At 37.7% G+C, this 15,661-nt stretch overlaps 1 protein-coding gene across 1 annotated transcript in view; it reads right to left on the reverse strand.

The window, feature by feature from the left end:
• LOC131583664 (mucin-5AC-like) overlaps positions 1 to 14,403 on the reverse strand; it is a 48,899-nt gene extending 34,496 nt beyond the window's left edge. The window contains exons 1-16 of the mRNA XM_058848072.1: positions 14,311 to 14,403; positions 12,273 to 12,344; positions 11,295 to 11,354; positions 10,084 to 10,345; positions 8,978 to 9,092; positions 8,372 to 8,462; positions 7,872 to 7,984; positions 7,160 to 7,376; positions 6,690 to 6,815; positions 5,554 to 5,671; positions 4,653 to 4,791; positions 3,234 to 3,344; positions 2,767 to 2,836; positions 1,841 to 1,978; positions 1,592 to 1,756; positions 768 to 862 (exon numbers count right to left, since the gene is read on the reverse strand). Coding sequence (XP_058704055.1) covers positions 768 to 862; positions 1,592 to 1,756; positions 1,841 to 1,978; positions 2,767 to 2,836; positions 3,234 to 3,344; positions 4,653 to 4,791; positions 5,554 to 5,671; positions 6,690 to 6,815; positions 7,160 to 7,376; positions 7,872 to 7,984; positions 8,372 to 8,462; positions 8,978 to 9,092; positions 10,084 to 10,345; positions 11,295 to 11,354; positions 12,273 to 12,344; positions 14,311 to 14,383 — 1,965 coding nt within the window. The 5' untranslated portion in view covers positions 14,384 to 14,403. The remainder of the gene's footprint in view (positions 1 to 767; positions 863 to 1,591; positions 1,757 to 1,840; positions 1,979 to 2,766; positions 2,837 to 3,233; positions 3,345 to 4,652; positions 4,792 to 5,553; positions 5,672 to 6,689; positions 6,816 to 7,159; positions 7,377 to 7,871; positions 7,985 to 8,371; positions 8,463 to 8,977; positions 9,093 to 10,083; positions 10,346 to 11,294; positions 11,355 to 12,272; positions 12,345 to 14,310) is intronic.
• Between the last annotated feature and the right edge of the window lie 1,258 nt (positions 14,404 to 15,661).

A 15,661-nucleotide genomic window follows, 5' to 3' on the forward strand; every position in this document is an offset into this window, starting at 1 on the left:
TTTTTTTTCATGTGTCGGCTGTTTTCCCAACTACTTCAGATTTGTTGCCAGTGTGTCAGATATGTATTTAGAATGGAGATTATTTGATGCCACCCATCTTTTGGAGCTTATGTTTAAGAGTCTGGGCTCTCTGCAGCAGAGGAACAAAGAATACAAGAAGTTATTTGATGGATTTCTATGCTGGGCAGGGATAATACAATATTGTTAATCCTAGATGACGTTTATTGAACATAATCTTTCAAATTTCCAATAACAGGAAGGTTTTCTAAAGTACCCAGGGAGTCTGTTATAGCATTTCATCACCTTGAATCCCTGGGACATTTTTGTTCACATCTTGTCTAATTCTCATTGCTGCTTTTTATGCACATTGCTTGCCTTGTCCTTGCTTATATGCAAAATCCTTCTGAGAGCAGTTCAGAAGAATCAAAGTTTCAGTTAAGATTCTGGCTAAAGCTTCCATTATATCTCTCAGAAAGGACAATTTTTATCCTTTGACAGAGAATCCAAACTTCTAACTTAGTCTTTTAGCTTGCACCTAAAAATAGGTGCAGGAGGAATACACCTGCAAGTTTATCTTCCAGGGAATGGAAAGAAAGATAGTTTCAAAAAGGAGCAAATTTCATACTGTGTAGGTAAGAATGAACCCTTGGCTTGTAAGGAACTATCATGGATGCATCTCCTCACAACTGGCAAGTTATTCTCTCAGGTGCTTGTATCAGAAATCTGAGTCTTTTTCTCATGTATTAGATGAGGTTAGAGACAAATACCTTCTGGTAAACTTCTGGATTCACTGCTGAGTGACATTCAGCAAAAGGTCCCGTGGTATCCGAGAGCAGTCCACACCAGTGCTGAGCATACTGGTCTGTGAATTGAAAAACATGGTAAGGATTTCTATGGCACTCCATTTGCAAAACTCTTGTCTCAATGTAATTATACCTCCTCCAGGGGAAGCAGAAGCTTAACGTTACAATATAATTAAGCTCTGCATTTGCTGAGGCACACGGTCTTTCACTTCCTCTACACAGAAATATGAACTCTTCATAAACTGATTGTTCTCTAATTCATGATAAGTGTCATGGAATAAACTAAAGATACCCTTAGCTGAATTTTAAAAAGGAAGGTTCCTACTGTAAATTAAAACTGTGCTAGTTCATCTCAGAAAAGAGTAGCTTGTGAATACTCAAGAACCGTATATTTTGTTGGCTGAAATGGAACTTGAAGGCTTTCAATCTCTGAAGTGTAAGTCTGGTTCTTAGTTTAACAGTGGAAGGGCCACAACCTTCAGGGGGGCTAGGCACAACTTTTTTTCCCATGTGACAATCAGTCCTTTCCAGGGATGAATCCCTAATATGCTGCATGATTCCAGTTTCCCTTAAGTAAATTGACTTGCTGTCTTGATCCAAAGGAATATATCTAAAGATCCAAAATACTTTATTAGTTATTATTTATTACTTGAAGCCTTCTAGCATCAACTGAGGAAAATTGTGTGCATGTGTAAATACTTTTGTTATTTTGGCTAAATGCTTGATGATGGTTCAGCTTATTCCTTCTTTGCATCTTAAAGGAGGATAGAAGAGGTTGATAAGCTTACCATTTTGGATGCTGACAGTACAGGGATCCTCAAAGGTATTTTTGGCATCAGGACAATCAGCCCTAGTTTTCCAAGTATTGCCAAAGGCAGCTGAAGTGCCCTCTATCACACCACTGGTGGTTTTGAAATCATCTGTCTGTACATCATTGAAGTTTCCACAGAGACCTAGAAGGAAGCAGATGGTCTGTGCAAGTCTCCTACAGGATGACAGGTACTGGTGAAGGCAGTTGTTAGGTCAAGGTCACTCACCACAGGTCTGCCCTTTATGTGACGGGTCTAGGTCTATATAAACTTGCATTGAAGGCACAAGTTGAACCTGTAGCTGAAGACCAAAAGTTGTTTGCAGAATTATGAAGAAAGATGAAGGCCTGAAGATGGTGACATTTGCTAGGGATAGAAGAATAAAAGAGTTATAATTTCATTAGAGATGAGCATTTGAATTAATTGTTCATTATAGGAACAATATAGTAGAGGAATAGTACAGGAACTCCACAGTTGTGTTTGATATGATCCTAATTTCTGAAGAACTGGTGAGAAAATGATCCTTATAGGATCTCAAATCCAGAACGGTCTAACCTAAACACCTAAGCAATAAATGTATACAAAACCTCCACTTTCTGTCAGGTGTTTTATAAAAGGAGGGAAGGACATATACTTCTGTTGTTACTTAAAAGGTTGCCTTTGTTTGATGAAAATGCTATAGCACTACTTAATTGAAGAGTCCAGGCTGGACCTATTCTGTCCTTTCATGGTTTGCTTTGTGTTCAGGTGCAGGAGGGTTTGAGAGGAACTGGCATGTGAGAAACTTCAGCGATGAATGCGCTTTGAGAACAAGGACAGGGGAACATAGGGAAGTAAATGACTTGAGAAATTTGAGTTCAGTTGCATGTCAGAACTTTTCTTTCCTCTCATATGACAATGTTTGGATCTGAAAGTGTGCAATAACACTATTTGATTGAACTAATTAGATATTGCTAAATTTAAACCATGATGCTGCTAAAATTATTAGTGTTGAAGAGGCAAACCCTATTACATAAAAATGGGAGACGGTGCTCTACAGCAGTGCTCTGGGTTTGCTGCAGTGAAACCAGAGGTAGAATTTGGCTTTAGTTTAAATCATGTAATAGCATTTTAAAGTAAAAATGAGAAATAGAAGTTTTTTCAAAGGAACTTACCTGCTGAGAATGGTAATTGTGTGTAGATCATATTCACAAATACACTCCCAGAAGGCTGGATCACAATGTTCTGTCCACAAGAAAAAATAATTATTATCAAGCAGATAAGTTAAATACTTTCCAAATGTTTCCTTTCCAATACTATTCAAGATAAAGGGGGAAAAAATGGAGGGATACTATGATGATGTTCTGATGCCTGTACCTACTTCTTTAATCTTTATTACTTTGTTCCACTGACTGTCCAAGACAACAAAAAACATAAATTATCTAAATAACGGAAAGATACTAAGATCTTCTCTTTTAATGTGCTTACTTTATTCTTAACTTTTCTTTTAATAAGGTTCAAATGAGCTAAAACAAAAAGGCAGTGCAAATTTCTTGTCTGTGCTGTTATGTGACATTTGCCTTGTCTGTTAATCTTGGGGAACATCCCTATAGGAAGTCAAGTGTGCACACTTGCTGCTCACCGTTTGTCCTCCGTTTAAGCTGATAGCTACACCCTTGAGGCATGTTTCAGTGTCAGTCAGGCCACACTTGTGGATATCCCCCAACACCGTGAATTCATTGCTATCACAGAGCTTGAAGAAGAAAACGAGATATTGTTAAAAGGATTTGCTATATTGAAATATTGTTATCTCAAAAATGTTCACATGCAAATGGAATTCTTAGTAAAGTGAGTCTTTTAATATATTGTTTATTTCATTTATTCTTGCTCATGTGGGCTAACATATGTCTAGAGTCACCAAGCAAGCTGGCATTCATGCAGTCTGCACACTGGATGCTGTACATTGCTTCTGGCACTCAGAACATATTAACCTGAACAGTAAAACTTCCTCATGCATTAGTAAGACTAGTTGCTAATGTGTAGGTAATACCTGTTTAATATGCTAGGGCAGAAGGAGGTGTGCCTTTCTTGCCTACTGGTTATGAAGTTTACCAGGGAGAGGAAGGACTGTTTCCAATGTCTTCTGCACTGAATAGAGTATTTGACACCCTGGTGATTTGGACACTCTTAACAGGTGGGAAATATGGATTTAAATATCCTCTCATAGGAGAAAATGAAATTAAAATTATTATTCAGGAAGTTACTGCATAAAGGTTCAGATTTTCACAGGACTGTGCTCTGTGAGCCATCTTCAAATTGGCCTAATGGCCAAAACAAAAGGGAAAGACTCAGAGAAGGCTGTGATTCTGAACTTGTCTTATCACTTCTTTGGTATTTTGAAGACTAAATTGAGGACAACTGAAATGCAGAATTATAGCCATCTAGAATTTCAGTATTAAATTCTGAGGGTTTTTGAACTTTTGTGTACAAATTTAGAGGTTTTCCTCTGCCTCTCAGAGACCCTGAGAATCTAATTTTACATGTTGGTGCCCAAAGGAGGAGTTTAATGTGTAAGTCTGACCTATGCATCCATTGTCCATCAAGGCAGTGCTTGTGAATCTTATCCCAAAGTTTCATTGATTTAGACTATTTCTAAATCATATAATTCTAGCTCATCTCTTAGATTTTATGATTCTCTTTCTTGGTAACATTCAGATTTATCATGTCAAGAATAGATTTTATTTAATATGAAGTCCTTATGAAAATAGTTTACCTTAGTCATCCAGTAAAAATAAACAATGAATTCACCTATGGTTTTGAAATCTAACAAAAACTCAGTGCAAATCCTAAACAACGATCAAACAACACAAAAATACTACAATATTATTTATTAATAACTCCAACAGAAAAGCTCCTTAAATCCATATAGGGATGTTAACCCTCAATCCATGCTAACCCTCTGAGATTCAGAAGACTGATGTGATTGCCAGTAGTTTTAATCAAAAAACATTATATATAATAAAAACTTTTTTCTTTAGCAAGGATTGTGACTCATTTTTACCTTGGTTAGGACATAACTACAGTCTCCAAAGAAGGAATAGTATTTCTCATCAAATGTTGAAATGTGGGAACCTCCTTCAACACTGCAAGTCCCAGGGCACGACTGAGTGACACAAGACCATTCACCTCCAACACAGGTACTGAAAGGAAGGAAGCATTCAGTAACATTGCATAATGCAAGTGTAAAACAAATAAAAAGGCAATAAAGGCAGATGATGCCTTAATTTTCCTCTTGAAACACTGATCATCCTGCAAAAGAATCCAGTATTGCTTTGAAATCTCAGACAAATATGGGGCTGGCACATTCATATTAAGGTGATAATTTTCTATACATATTGTTGTTTGCCTCTAGTCTTTGGACATAATTCAGTCCTGGTGAACTTTTAATCCATATTAAATATGTTAAATATTTCTTGGAAAATAAATAAATAAATAGCTAGGTACAGTTGCATACACTTCTGCAGTAATACTTCAGTAATTATAGGGATATTAAAAATATGTATTTTATATTTGTCAAGCATGCCTGTCAAATGTGGTCTCCCACTCTAAATGCAACATGTCCCAAATGTTGTCCTCCCTAGTATTTAAATGAGCATCTTAGCATTACACCATAGTGCTGAAAAGGTGTAACACTAATTCACATTTTTAAACACCTCTGGTATTTGACTTTATCTTCTTTCATTGATATTTCTTGAAATTGAAGCACCTGTTCAAAAACTCAAATTTTTGTTCCAAGTGTGAAGGGAAAACAGACATGAAAGTAACCTCTAAAGAAGAATAATTACGGAACTTCAATTGGTAAGTAGTTGCTCATTTGTTTCTTAATGGGAAATCGGTAAATATTCACCTAATGCACAATAAACCCCCAACCCAAAACACCAAAAAGTGAGAAAATGTGTTACCATGATCTGCATTTGGATGAGAAGGAGGCACCAGGAGCATAAGTTTCACCCTCATAGGTACAGTGGCATTCTGTGCGGGGAATGCAGCCAGCACCATTAACATCATCAAACACCATTCCTAGGAAAAGAAAGGGTCCATTACTTATTCTGTGCACTGCAGAACCTGCCCTCCAACACATATCTAGCAGATGCCTGAGACTATGTCTCATTTCTTCTGTACTTTAAAATGATAGAATACAAGCTATGTAGAGATTGAAGGGTTATATTCCATTGAAGTCTATCCAAAAATCTTAGCATGATCAGAAGGGACCTCTAGGAAAATACCTTTCTGTTATGGACTTCAGTCAAATGGAATTAGTATTAAAACTATTAGGTAATGAGATGGAATAGATGAACCATTTGTAAGACTGCCCATGGACATATCTGAACAGTAAATATTTCTATTCCCAGAGAGAGAGGATTGCCTTAGAGAAGTCAGTGCTACTACAGAAACAAGTGATGGTGAATTCTGAGACATCATGGGACTAGGCAGAACAGCTGCAAGGGGTGAAGTTCCTGTGATACACAGTCACAGCAGCAAGAAAAATTTAGACCCAGAAACATGCACAGAGAGAACACATCTATCTTGTATTGATACACAATTCTTGTGTGTAATTCTCTGGAGCACCAGATCTAACACTCTGCCTAGTGCTCCGTCAGTTCCTTGTTGTTTAGACACACAACACTTGACAAGAAGGATTTGGTCATTTGTGCAATCAGATACAGCTTTGCTAACAGCAGGAGTTACGACTGCATACAAAATCTGCTTAAACACTTCGTACTTTCTGTGAACTGAATTTGAATGCTGAGAATAGAAGACGGTTGTTGATAGAAGCAAATAATCTTATTGTCAGTTCAGTCATTATATATATATAAAATATATATATATATATGTAAAGCACATTTGTTGTTTAAAAGGGCATATTTAGTAATTTGAATAGAAACAGTGCATCCAGGGGAGAAATGCAGCTATTACTTCAATGGTAATAGCACTGATGATGTGATAGGACTGGTCTAGAATATGAAGGTTGTTAAGTGTGTACAGGTGAGTATTCTAGGGGGTTTGGCTATGAGAATAGGGCAGGAAATGAGCTTGCCTGGAGGACAGACGCAGCCATCTGTACAGTGATCTTCACAAAGTGCGGATCTTTCTGGGTTGCTGCACGTGTCGGAGCAGGGAGAGCCACACTCATGGTATTCCATGTTGAACGGACACGATTTGGCTAAAAGTAGAAAGAGTATTATAAAGCTGACCTTTCATTTAAAAGTTTGAGAAAACAATATTTGTAATTTAGGTTGTTTTGTGTCAAGATATAATAGGGTATCCTGATCCAAGTGGAGGCTGAAACATTTTAGATTTTCTGATTTATATTGAAAATCCCCTAGGCAAAATCCCCTAAACTTCCATATTCCTAAAGTCTTGCATATGACCAGTTTAAAACTGATTTCATGATAATTGTGTGCACTTTTAAATGACTGTTTTCTTCAGGGAAAAACCTCACATATTTGAAGTTTGCTAGATGTGTGTAGCTAGCACAAGGTGGAGGTCCCTTCCCGAGATACTCACGGCACAGGTCTGAGGTTCTCCAGTTCAGGGGCTGTCCACCTGCATGAGCACACTGCCGGGAGTACTCAGCAAAGGTGTTGCACATGCAGAAGTCAGCCATAGAGCTGTCACAGTGGCACAGGTCTTGTATGCAAGTTTCAATGTAGTCCTGGACGTTCACAAGCATATTACAACTCGTAAATGCTTTGCTGGTTAATACTGTCTCACAGATAGAAGCCTAGGAAGGAAAAGACAGAAGGTAAACAAAGTGTTAAGAAAACATGAAACTAAATTTAAGGCATGGAGCAGAACAAATTAAAGATTGATCTGGTCCAGAAACCCATTCAACAGTAGCCATAAGATGATATTTAAGGAAAAATATAACAACAGGGCCAAACCACATGGAATAACCGCTTTTGAATAACTCTAGTAGCTTCCATATCCTTGGTTAGCATCACCTCAGGTCACTTCCAAAGTATTATATAATTTCTTTATATTAAGACATTCTCAGTAACTTTCTCCTTCAGGAAAATATGGCGTCTTCTTGTAGAAGGGGAATGCAAATTTTGGCATTCACTTTAGCAAAGAATACATGAAATTTAGAATATTTTTCTTTTGAGACCTACAGTTGAGTCATATTCATGCCCTATTTTTTCCCTTTCTAAAAAGTTTTCTCCAAAGACAGAGAATGTATTTACACTGAGAAAACAAATTTTGAGAGAGAGGTTCTTACAAATTCTCTTGAGCAGTTCATCAGAGAAGTAGGAGGAATAGGATCATCACACTGCTCTGTGGGTCCATCCATCTTCTGCCTGTTACCAAACTGTATGGGGGTCAGTTTTGTCTCTGTAAAAAAACAGTTCAAATATTAGAATAATGCTTACTGAATTTTCTGAGTTTTCTTTTGTGACACTACCTGCCACAAGATGAACAGTGATTACAGATAATATCACTATAATATGAAAGGGAAAAGATGAACAGGATATATAAAGAACTGGATTGTAACTGTTGAAAACGAGTAAAAATTTGTGTGGCAGGTCTTAAAACATCTAACAGTGATGGAAGCAGTCTGATATATCTTAAAGTCCTGACTTTGCACAACTGACATCACAGGAATACACAAAGAAGTATCCCCAGTTTTCCAGTTAATACAACCCACAACCTATATTAAAGTATATTGTCAGAAGAAAAAAAAAAAACCACCTATAGTTAGTAATGCTTTTTATTACTTACTCCCTGAAATAAATTCATTGCTGACTGGAATTCCATTGAAGTCCCCACAAAGTCCACAAGTTTGATTGGCGTATTTCTGATCTAGTTCCACCTAAAAAAAAAAAAAAAAAAAAAAAAAAAAAAAAAAAAAAAAAAAAAAAAGAGGCAGGAGGTTTATAGAAATGGCAGTCTTAATGGTTAGGAGCACAGCCTATGCCAGTATTGCTCATATTGCTCATGTACTCAAAATTTGAGATATGCTTGTTGTGGAGACTGTGCTGTGTGAAAACAAGGTAGGGACCATTGGAATGGTCAGTGATGACCAAGAAAAGCTCACTCTTATCCTAGCCCTGGGTTGTGAACATCAATACTTTGCCAGGTCTGGAATCTGAGGAGTACTTCACTGTGAGGTAGGAACATTATAATTCAGAATCTATTGATTTTGAGCTGAGTTTGGTGGGGAGAAAATAAAGGGAAATTGAGAGAACACTGGAAGACAGAACAATACACTAAAAATGGACACAAATCCAAAAGTAACTGATGCCTTCCTGGCTGTAATACTGCAAAGGTGTAAACAGACTATTGTCAAAGTACAGCCTTTCTTCTGTCTTTTGGATGTTTTCTTACCAGGAGGGCATCATGTCCATTCCAAAGGAAAGTCAGTCCCAACTTGGCAGAAACTTTCAAATAGTTGTTACTTTTCTCTATCAAGACTCCCATATGGCTGTAGGGCATCTGGACCCTGGGAAAAGATCATCCTAAGTCAGCAGGGGTAGGGACAGAATATCCACTGAATATCCACAATGATATCCTTTCTCATTCTCTTTGAGAATTTTCAACATGTATCTGTGAAGAAATTAGAGCAATAATACTGCAGACAACACAGGTTTGTAATATTTTATCCATTTCCTATGCAATTGCCTCTCATCATGCAAATGGATCAGCCTTGCTTTTCCTGTTGTTCCTTTTGGCTCTCTCTGTTAAGGGTGTTTTGCTGGGTAAAACGTTAGCATATATCTCTGGTTGTATTGTTCACAAAAGTGCTGGGAAGCTCTGTTTTGCAGCCAGTATGCTTCAGGATATTACTGAAGCACACCTTGAAGCCTTTGATATTAAAGGGATAGACTCCAGGCTTTCTGTGGCATGAGTGCCAATCAGGAAGCTCTACCCAAGATAACCTTTGGACTAGTTCGCTGTACATAGCTGCCATAATGGACAGCTTACTATGGGAGAGCTGCCCAAATATTTACCTGGCCTTTTGGGTAGGTGTCACACCCTCTGTCAAAGTCAGTGCTACAATTGCTACATAGATTGCAAGTTTCCAGAACAGATAACTTTAAATTAATTCAGGTACAAGCTGAAGAGCCATCACTGCTTTCCCACACACTGTTCAGCGCAAGAGCAAAAGCTGTCAAAAATTCCTCTCAGGGATTCTGCTGTGGTAAAATTAATGGAAAGTACTAACTTCAAGGGTGTACAGAATGCAGCTTATAGACTTAGTAGCATTATACCTATTGTAGCAGTGGGACAGCATATTGGATACAGCTCATCTGAACAAAACAGCCACAGGGATAATCTGCAAAAGTGGCACTTAGCTTGCCCTCAAGCCCTCTTTTTTTGTTACTACTTCAGGAAGAACCTGAGCCCTCCCACTGCTAGGGAGCAATGTGAGATCAGATGAGGGAAAGGGATACTTGCTCAAAGAGCCCACTGGGAACAAGGTAAGAACATACAATTTGTCATCGAGCAGGACAGAGGTGGGGGTCAGTTCGATCACTATTCCTTCCAGCTTCATGATGACATGAGTGATCACAGTAGCATTTTCCACCATTGCACGCCTAATCTGGATGTTGAAGTCCTCGTAGGGAGACTTGCAGTTGGATGCAAAGATGTAGTTGCAGACCCCAGGGAAGTAAAAGATGTCCCCATCAAAGGTCTTGAAGTGGAAGTTACCCCATGTGCTGCACACACGGCCATTGTGAGAGGGGTTGCCAGCTGTGGATTCAAAATAAGCAATAAGAATTTTCCGTATTTTTTTGTAATACCCTCACCATAGATGCTTTTTCCCTCCTGCTTCTTTCACCAGCCTCTGTCCAAAAAGCTCATCTTTCTTCTGTTTTGTCAAGATACTTGTTTTTCATTATTTATTTATTTAGGTCAGTTACTTTTTGTGCTTAATCACCTTTGCATAGGGATATAGGGCCTAGGATCAAAAGAGATCTCCTGGGTCACTAGATCCAGTGCTCCAGTTCTGATGATTTCCCTATCCTATAAATCTTTTTCTAAATGCATGGAGTCCTAAAGTTTCACCATAAAACAATTTTAAAGCAAGTTTAAAACCTACTGATATTCTTAGTTGGGAAAACCATTTATACCCACAACATCTAAGTGGCTGGAAGACTTTTATCAACATCTTCCAAAACACATTCCCATCCCACGTATGCCTGGTTGTTCTTGTGCCAAAATTACACATCACCTTGATCCCTGCTCCTCTCCCTGCCCATTATAGAAATCTCTTCCTTTTCAGTCTTCCTTTCCTTGCAAGCATGCTCCCCAATATCCCTGATTATCTTCCCAGTCCCCTTCCGCATTTACACTCAGCCTGCTTGAATTGTACCTTATTTCCCTAGATAAGCTGTCTTGACAGTTTTCAGCACACTAATATTTTCCTCACTTTACTGGAAATATACATAATACTAGGGAGAAGCATGTACAATAAGTATGCATGTGAAAATATATATATATTTTCTTTTTTTTACAGCATGATAAAAGAATGAGGCAAAGCACTGGATTCACAGTTGGATTACCTGATCAATTAACTTTCTGCTAATTTTTTATGATGCTAAAGGACCTTACACAAATGTATTGATTTTTTCAGTCACTCCATGCTCTTTGTCATTAACAAGAGCACAGATGTCTGAGCCATGACATTGGCTTAACTTACCCTTTACTTTCAGTGCGTTTTGAAAAGGTGGAATGATTGTCACTCCTTGGGAGTTGAAAGCTGGTAGAAAATAGAAAGGAGAAAAAAGTGACCAGGTTTAATCTTTTTTGAAATTCTAAAACATGGGTAGAGATTGTTTAGTCTTTTTAGTGATTAGTATTTCCCACTACTAATTGCGCTCTAGGGGAGAGTTTCCACAAGGTTTCATTGGTGGTTTATATATAATGCTTTGTGTTCTGTCTTTCTATAAATTTCACTAACAGCTAAATTACACAGATTGCAATACTTTATTCCATCATTTGTTCAGGACTCCTATATGATGCTGACCCTGATACTCTGAACTCAAAAGCAGAAATATGATCTTCAGAGCTCTGTATTGTAATAGTGATTAGAACAGCTATATTTAAATAATCTGTGGCACACATTTTGCAGGGCAGACTTAATGATCAACTACTTCAGCCTGTCATCACTAGTAGACCAGTCAGCTTTGGATCCTTCCACACTTATTTTGCACTGTCCAATTATGTGTCATGCATGATCTTGTAGTACATAATTATTCTAATGTTTAAGGTACTTACAGTTTTCTTATTCTCTTGTGAGTAATGCAGTCATCTTGACACAGTGTAAAAAAATGGGCCTTTTATTACCTACTATCAAGTACCTCGGTGATATGTATGTAAACACACACCTCTTCTGAAAATACGCTTTTAGATATAAGTTATGTACCTTTCGTGAAGTTAAAGATTAGATAACTGTATCATATCAGTAGAGCAGATCCACTGGGCCAGATCTCAGAGGAAGTTCTCAAGCTTAGAGCAGTCAGAGATTGGCTGAGAACTGGAGATATGGTACAGAGGATTTCTCTTTTAATGTGTATGGTATATTTTAGCTAGGAATCAAAATATTGTAGCAATCTTACTACTTATTGCTTTTATTTGGAACAAAACCTTAGAAAGAGGTCAGCATAAAAATACCTACATTTTTGTTGCTTCAGGAGAGATGGAGAAACATACTCTGACTTTGTTGGTTTTTCACCACCCTGGGCTTGAACTGCATCAGGAAGAGTAGTAAAGGAAATGTGAGTGTCTAATTTCTTTGAGTTTCCTCATTATATAGTCATACTTACATGAGCCTCATCATATAGTCTCATTATACAATCATTATATAGTCTCAATTATATCTGTTTAAACATGCAACACACAGTATATCAAAAATCATCAATGATATGTTTATGTACAGGCGGTCAAAGATGCATCAGGACCCATACAACAATGATGGTCAAACGTCACTCCTTCAGCCTTTTCCTTTTTTGGTTTTTAATTTTTTGGTTACTAAATTACTGTAAGGAAGCCATCAAAAACATGCCAGTGGTGATTTGAGCAGGTCCTTATTCTATTATAGTATACCCCTGGATTCCCTTATAAGTTTTTCAGATAAAGGACCTAAATTTCTTAGATTTTTTGATCACTCTGTGCTTTAAGCATCAGTAAAACCTTTTTCCTAGCTAGATGGCTTTAAAATAAGTCCCTTTTGTACAGGAATAATTCACTTTAGGGTTAGAAGTCTGATCTTTGTCAAAGCCAAAGTTACTCTGTATTTTATAGTTTCAAGCAATCTTTGTAATAAGCCACAGAAGGAAAATAAATGCAAAATCCACACCACACAGAAGGAAATAGGTCTTTCCAATAGATACATTTGTGCCTGTTGATTTTGCCCCAAAGCAGAGAAACCATTTTTCGTTCAATTCCACTCCAGTATCAGAAAAGGAATACATACAATATCCACAGGGGCCAGAGGGGCTTTCCATCCACTGTTTAGTGAGAGTTCATCAGGGGGCAGGTTGAGGTGAAGACTGCTCTGGACAGAGAAAGCTGCAAGGGCACGTTCCCCTTACAGGGGCTGTCTGTGGCTAGGACCACTAGAGGGGCTAAGGCTGAAAGCAGAGCTGCAGGGAGCCTACAAGTCCCCTCCTGGGGAAAGAGCTGGGGGTCTGCAGCTGGCCTTAGAGGGCATGTGCCTGCTTTAAAGGCAGGAACCATTCAGTGCTTCTGGGCTCCTTCAGTGCCCAGCCTCAGACAGCTTTTAGCTTCTCTCTCCATGTGCTGTGTGGCTCTGCTCTGTCTCATGCCACATGCAGATCCCTGCTGTCATTGCATGTTGTGCTAATGCTACAGCTAGTCCTGTCACAGGCTATTCTTTGACACTGACACTTCTGAACATAAGTTACTATAGGACTACCTAGGAGCGGGAAAAATATGAAAACATACAATAGGATCTGCACTTGAGATCAAAATACATTTAAAGCTAACACTGTTGTTACCTTAAAGGGAAATTATCAGGTGAAAAAAGAAAAAAAATTAAAGAGATATCTATCCATCTGTGACTATTAAGTGCCCTCAGAATATTTATAGCGGTTCCATTTGTTTTCAGCCCATTGCAAACCAACTCTGTGTGCTAAGCTTTTATGTAACCTCATAAGCAAGAGTAAACAAATTTTTAAACTCTCTTGCCTGATGATTTTCAAGTAAAATTCTCCCTTTTTTCAATACTCTATCATCAGCTGATAAACAGTCTTTAATAATTCATGCCGACATACACCTCAACTGATTTATTCCTTTCTAGAGGTACCCTTGTACCTTTTGGTTTGTACATTTACAAATGCTATACCACCTTGAAATGGACATTAAAAGCTAAATGCCAATCTTGAAACATTTTTGTAGAAATGTGAGTTCTGAGGGAATTCCACTCAATGCAGTAGAGCAGCTCCAGATTTCAACTGGAGAAAAAAATTATGATAGTTTCAAAAGATTTAATTCTCTCTTCTTAGGAGGGAAAGTATTCTATGCAGAAAATAAAATCTTGCATGAAGGCAACAGGTTCATTAACTTCAAAGTTAATGAACAAACAAAGTTAATTAACAAACAAAGCCAAGAAGAAAAAAAAAATGCTTCAAACTCCAAAGCAAGTTATAAATTCTTTAAAACAGTAAAAATGCCAAGCAAGTGAATTGTCCTACCTTTGATCTGTATGAAGACCAGGGTTAGTATTGATATCCATAGTGGTATTCGTGTCCCACCACCTTTACCCATCTTCTGGAAGTCCGGTAGAATCCACCGAACAACCTGCCTCTGAGGAAATACCTGTCTGTTCCCAAGTCTTATATAGTGAGAGAGTAGAATTTGGCTCAGTTCCCAGACTGTTTCACAAGGCTCTTAAAAGGTGGGGCTTCAGACATTTTCGTTTTCCTTTACAGGTGCAGAGGTAAATAGAGGATGCTCTGACTTTCCCTGAGGTATTTACACTCTAGGAGGAGTATTCTTTCCACAAGTCTTTTTGATGAAATGTCAAGAAGTGAGCAAGAAGAATTTTTGCTTAGGCTTAGCCTTCCCAAATTTTTGTTTGTTGTGGAATAAACACAATTTAAGAGACTTCTGGGTGACTTTTGAGCAGGAAGTTTGACTGAATTACTTCACATTTTTTTTATTTTTCTCCATTGGGCAAGTGATGATAATTAGCTTCTCAAAAAACCCCGAAGAAGTTCCACCTGATACAATTTTTTTTTTTTTTAATTAGTTTGCACCTGCCTCTGTAGCTACTTTGCTTGTGAAAATGAAGAAATCAAATGCCATCTAAGGTCAGCAGTTATCCCACTGGTCAGGCACCACACAGGTGTATACAATGATAATCCTTTTGTGTTGAAAAGGCAGTAATATAGCCCTTTCCTTGAAGGACTCCTCACGTGGTCAATTTTAGGGTTATTTCAGCTGTTTCCCTTCTGAGTAAACATGATTTCACCATTAAAAATTTATTGGATTCTACCTATGATTAAAAAAAAATCCATGTGATTTCTAACCCTAGACACATTAAAGGACAAATATGCAAGAATATTTTTTTGAATATTCCATATCTTAGAAGTAATAAGAAAGTGAAGAATGCTTTTTGAGTATGTTAAAATAGTTATTTGCAGCTATATTAGTTTGGGAAGTTAACCTTTTATAGTGTTTTACTGTGGGATGTAGAGAAACACAGTGTTCTACTAAGAGAGCAGATCCCATAATCCCAAATGAGTTCAAACAGTTCCTGCAAGGAAGAGGGTACTGGGATTGTCTCCATATTCTTTGGAATCATAACTATGTTTAAAATGGAATGAAGTTTAGCCATTAGGGAGGGACATTAGAGGAGCATTGAGAAAGTAGTGAAATACTCATTTAAGTTGCCTAGGAATACTGTCCAAATTCCATCACTAGGTTTGTAAAACACCTACATGACAATAGTCTAAGTGCTGCTGATAGTGCTCTGGGGCAAGGGAATAGACTAAATGTCCACTTGAAATTCTCTCAAATATGATTTTCTATTATATTCTATGA

The sequence above is a fragment of the Poecile atricapillus genome, chromosome 1 (genome assembly GCF_030490865.1).
Source record: "Poecile atricapillus isolate bPoeAtr1 chromosome 1, bPoeAtr1.hap1, whole genome shotgun sequence".
In the NCBI taxonomy this organism is placed as follows: Eukaryota; Metazoa; Chordata; class Aves; order Passeriformes; family Paridae; genus Poecile; species Poecile atricapillus.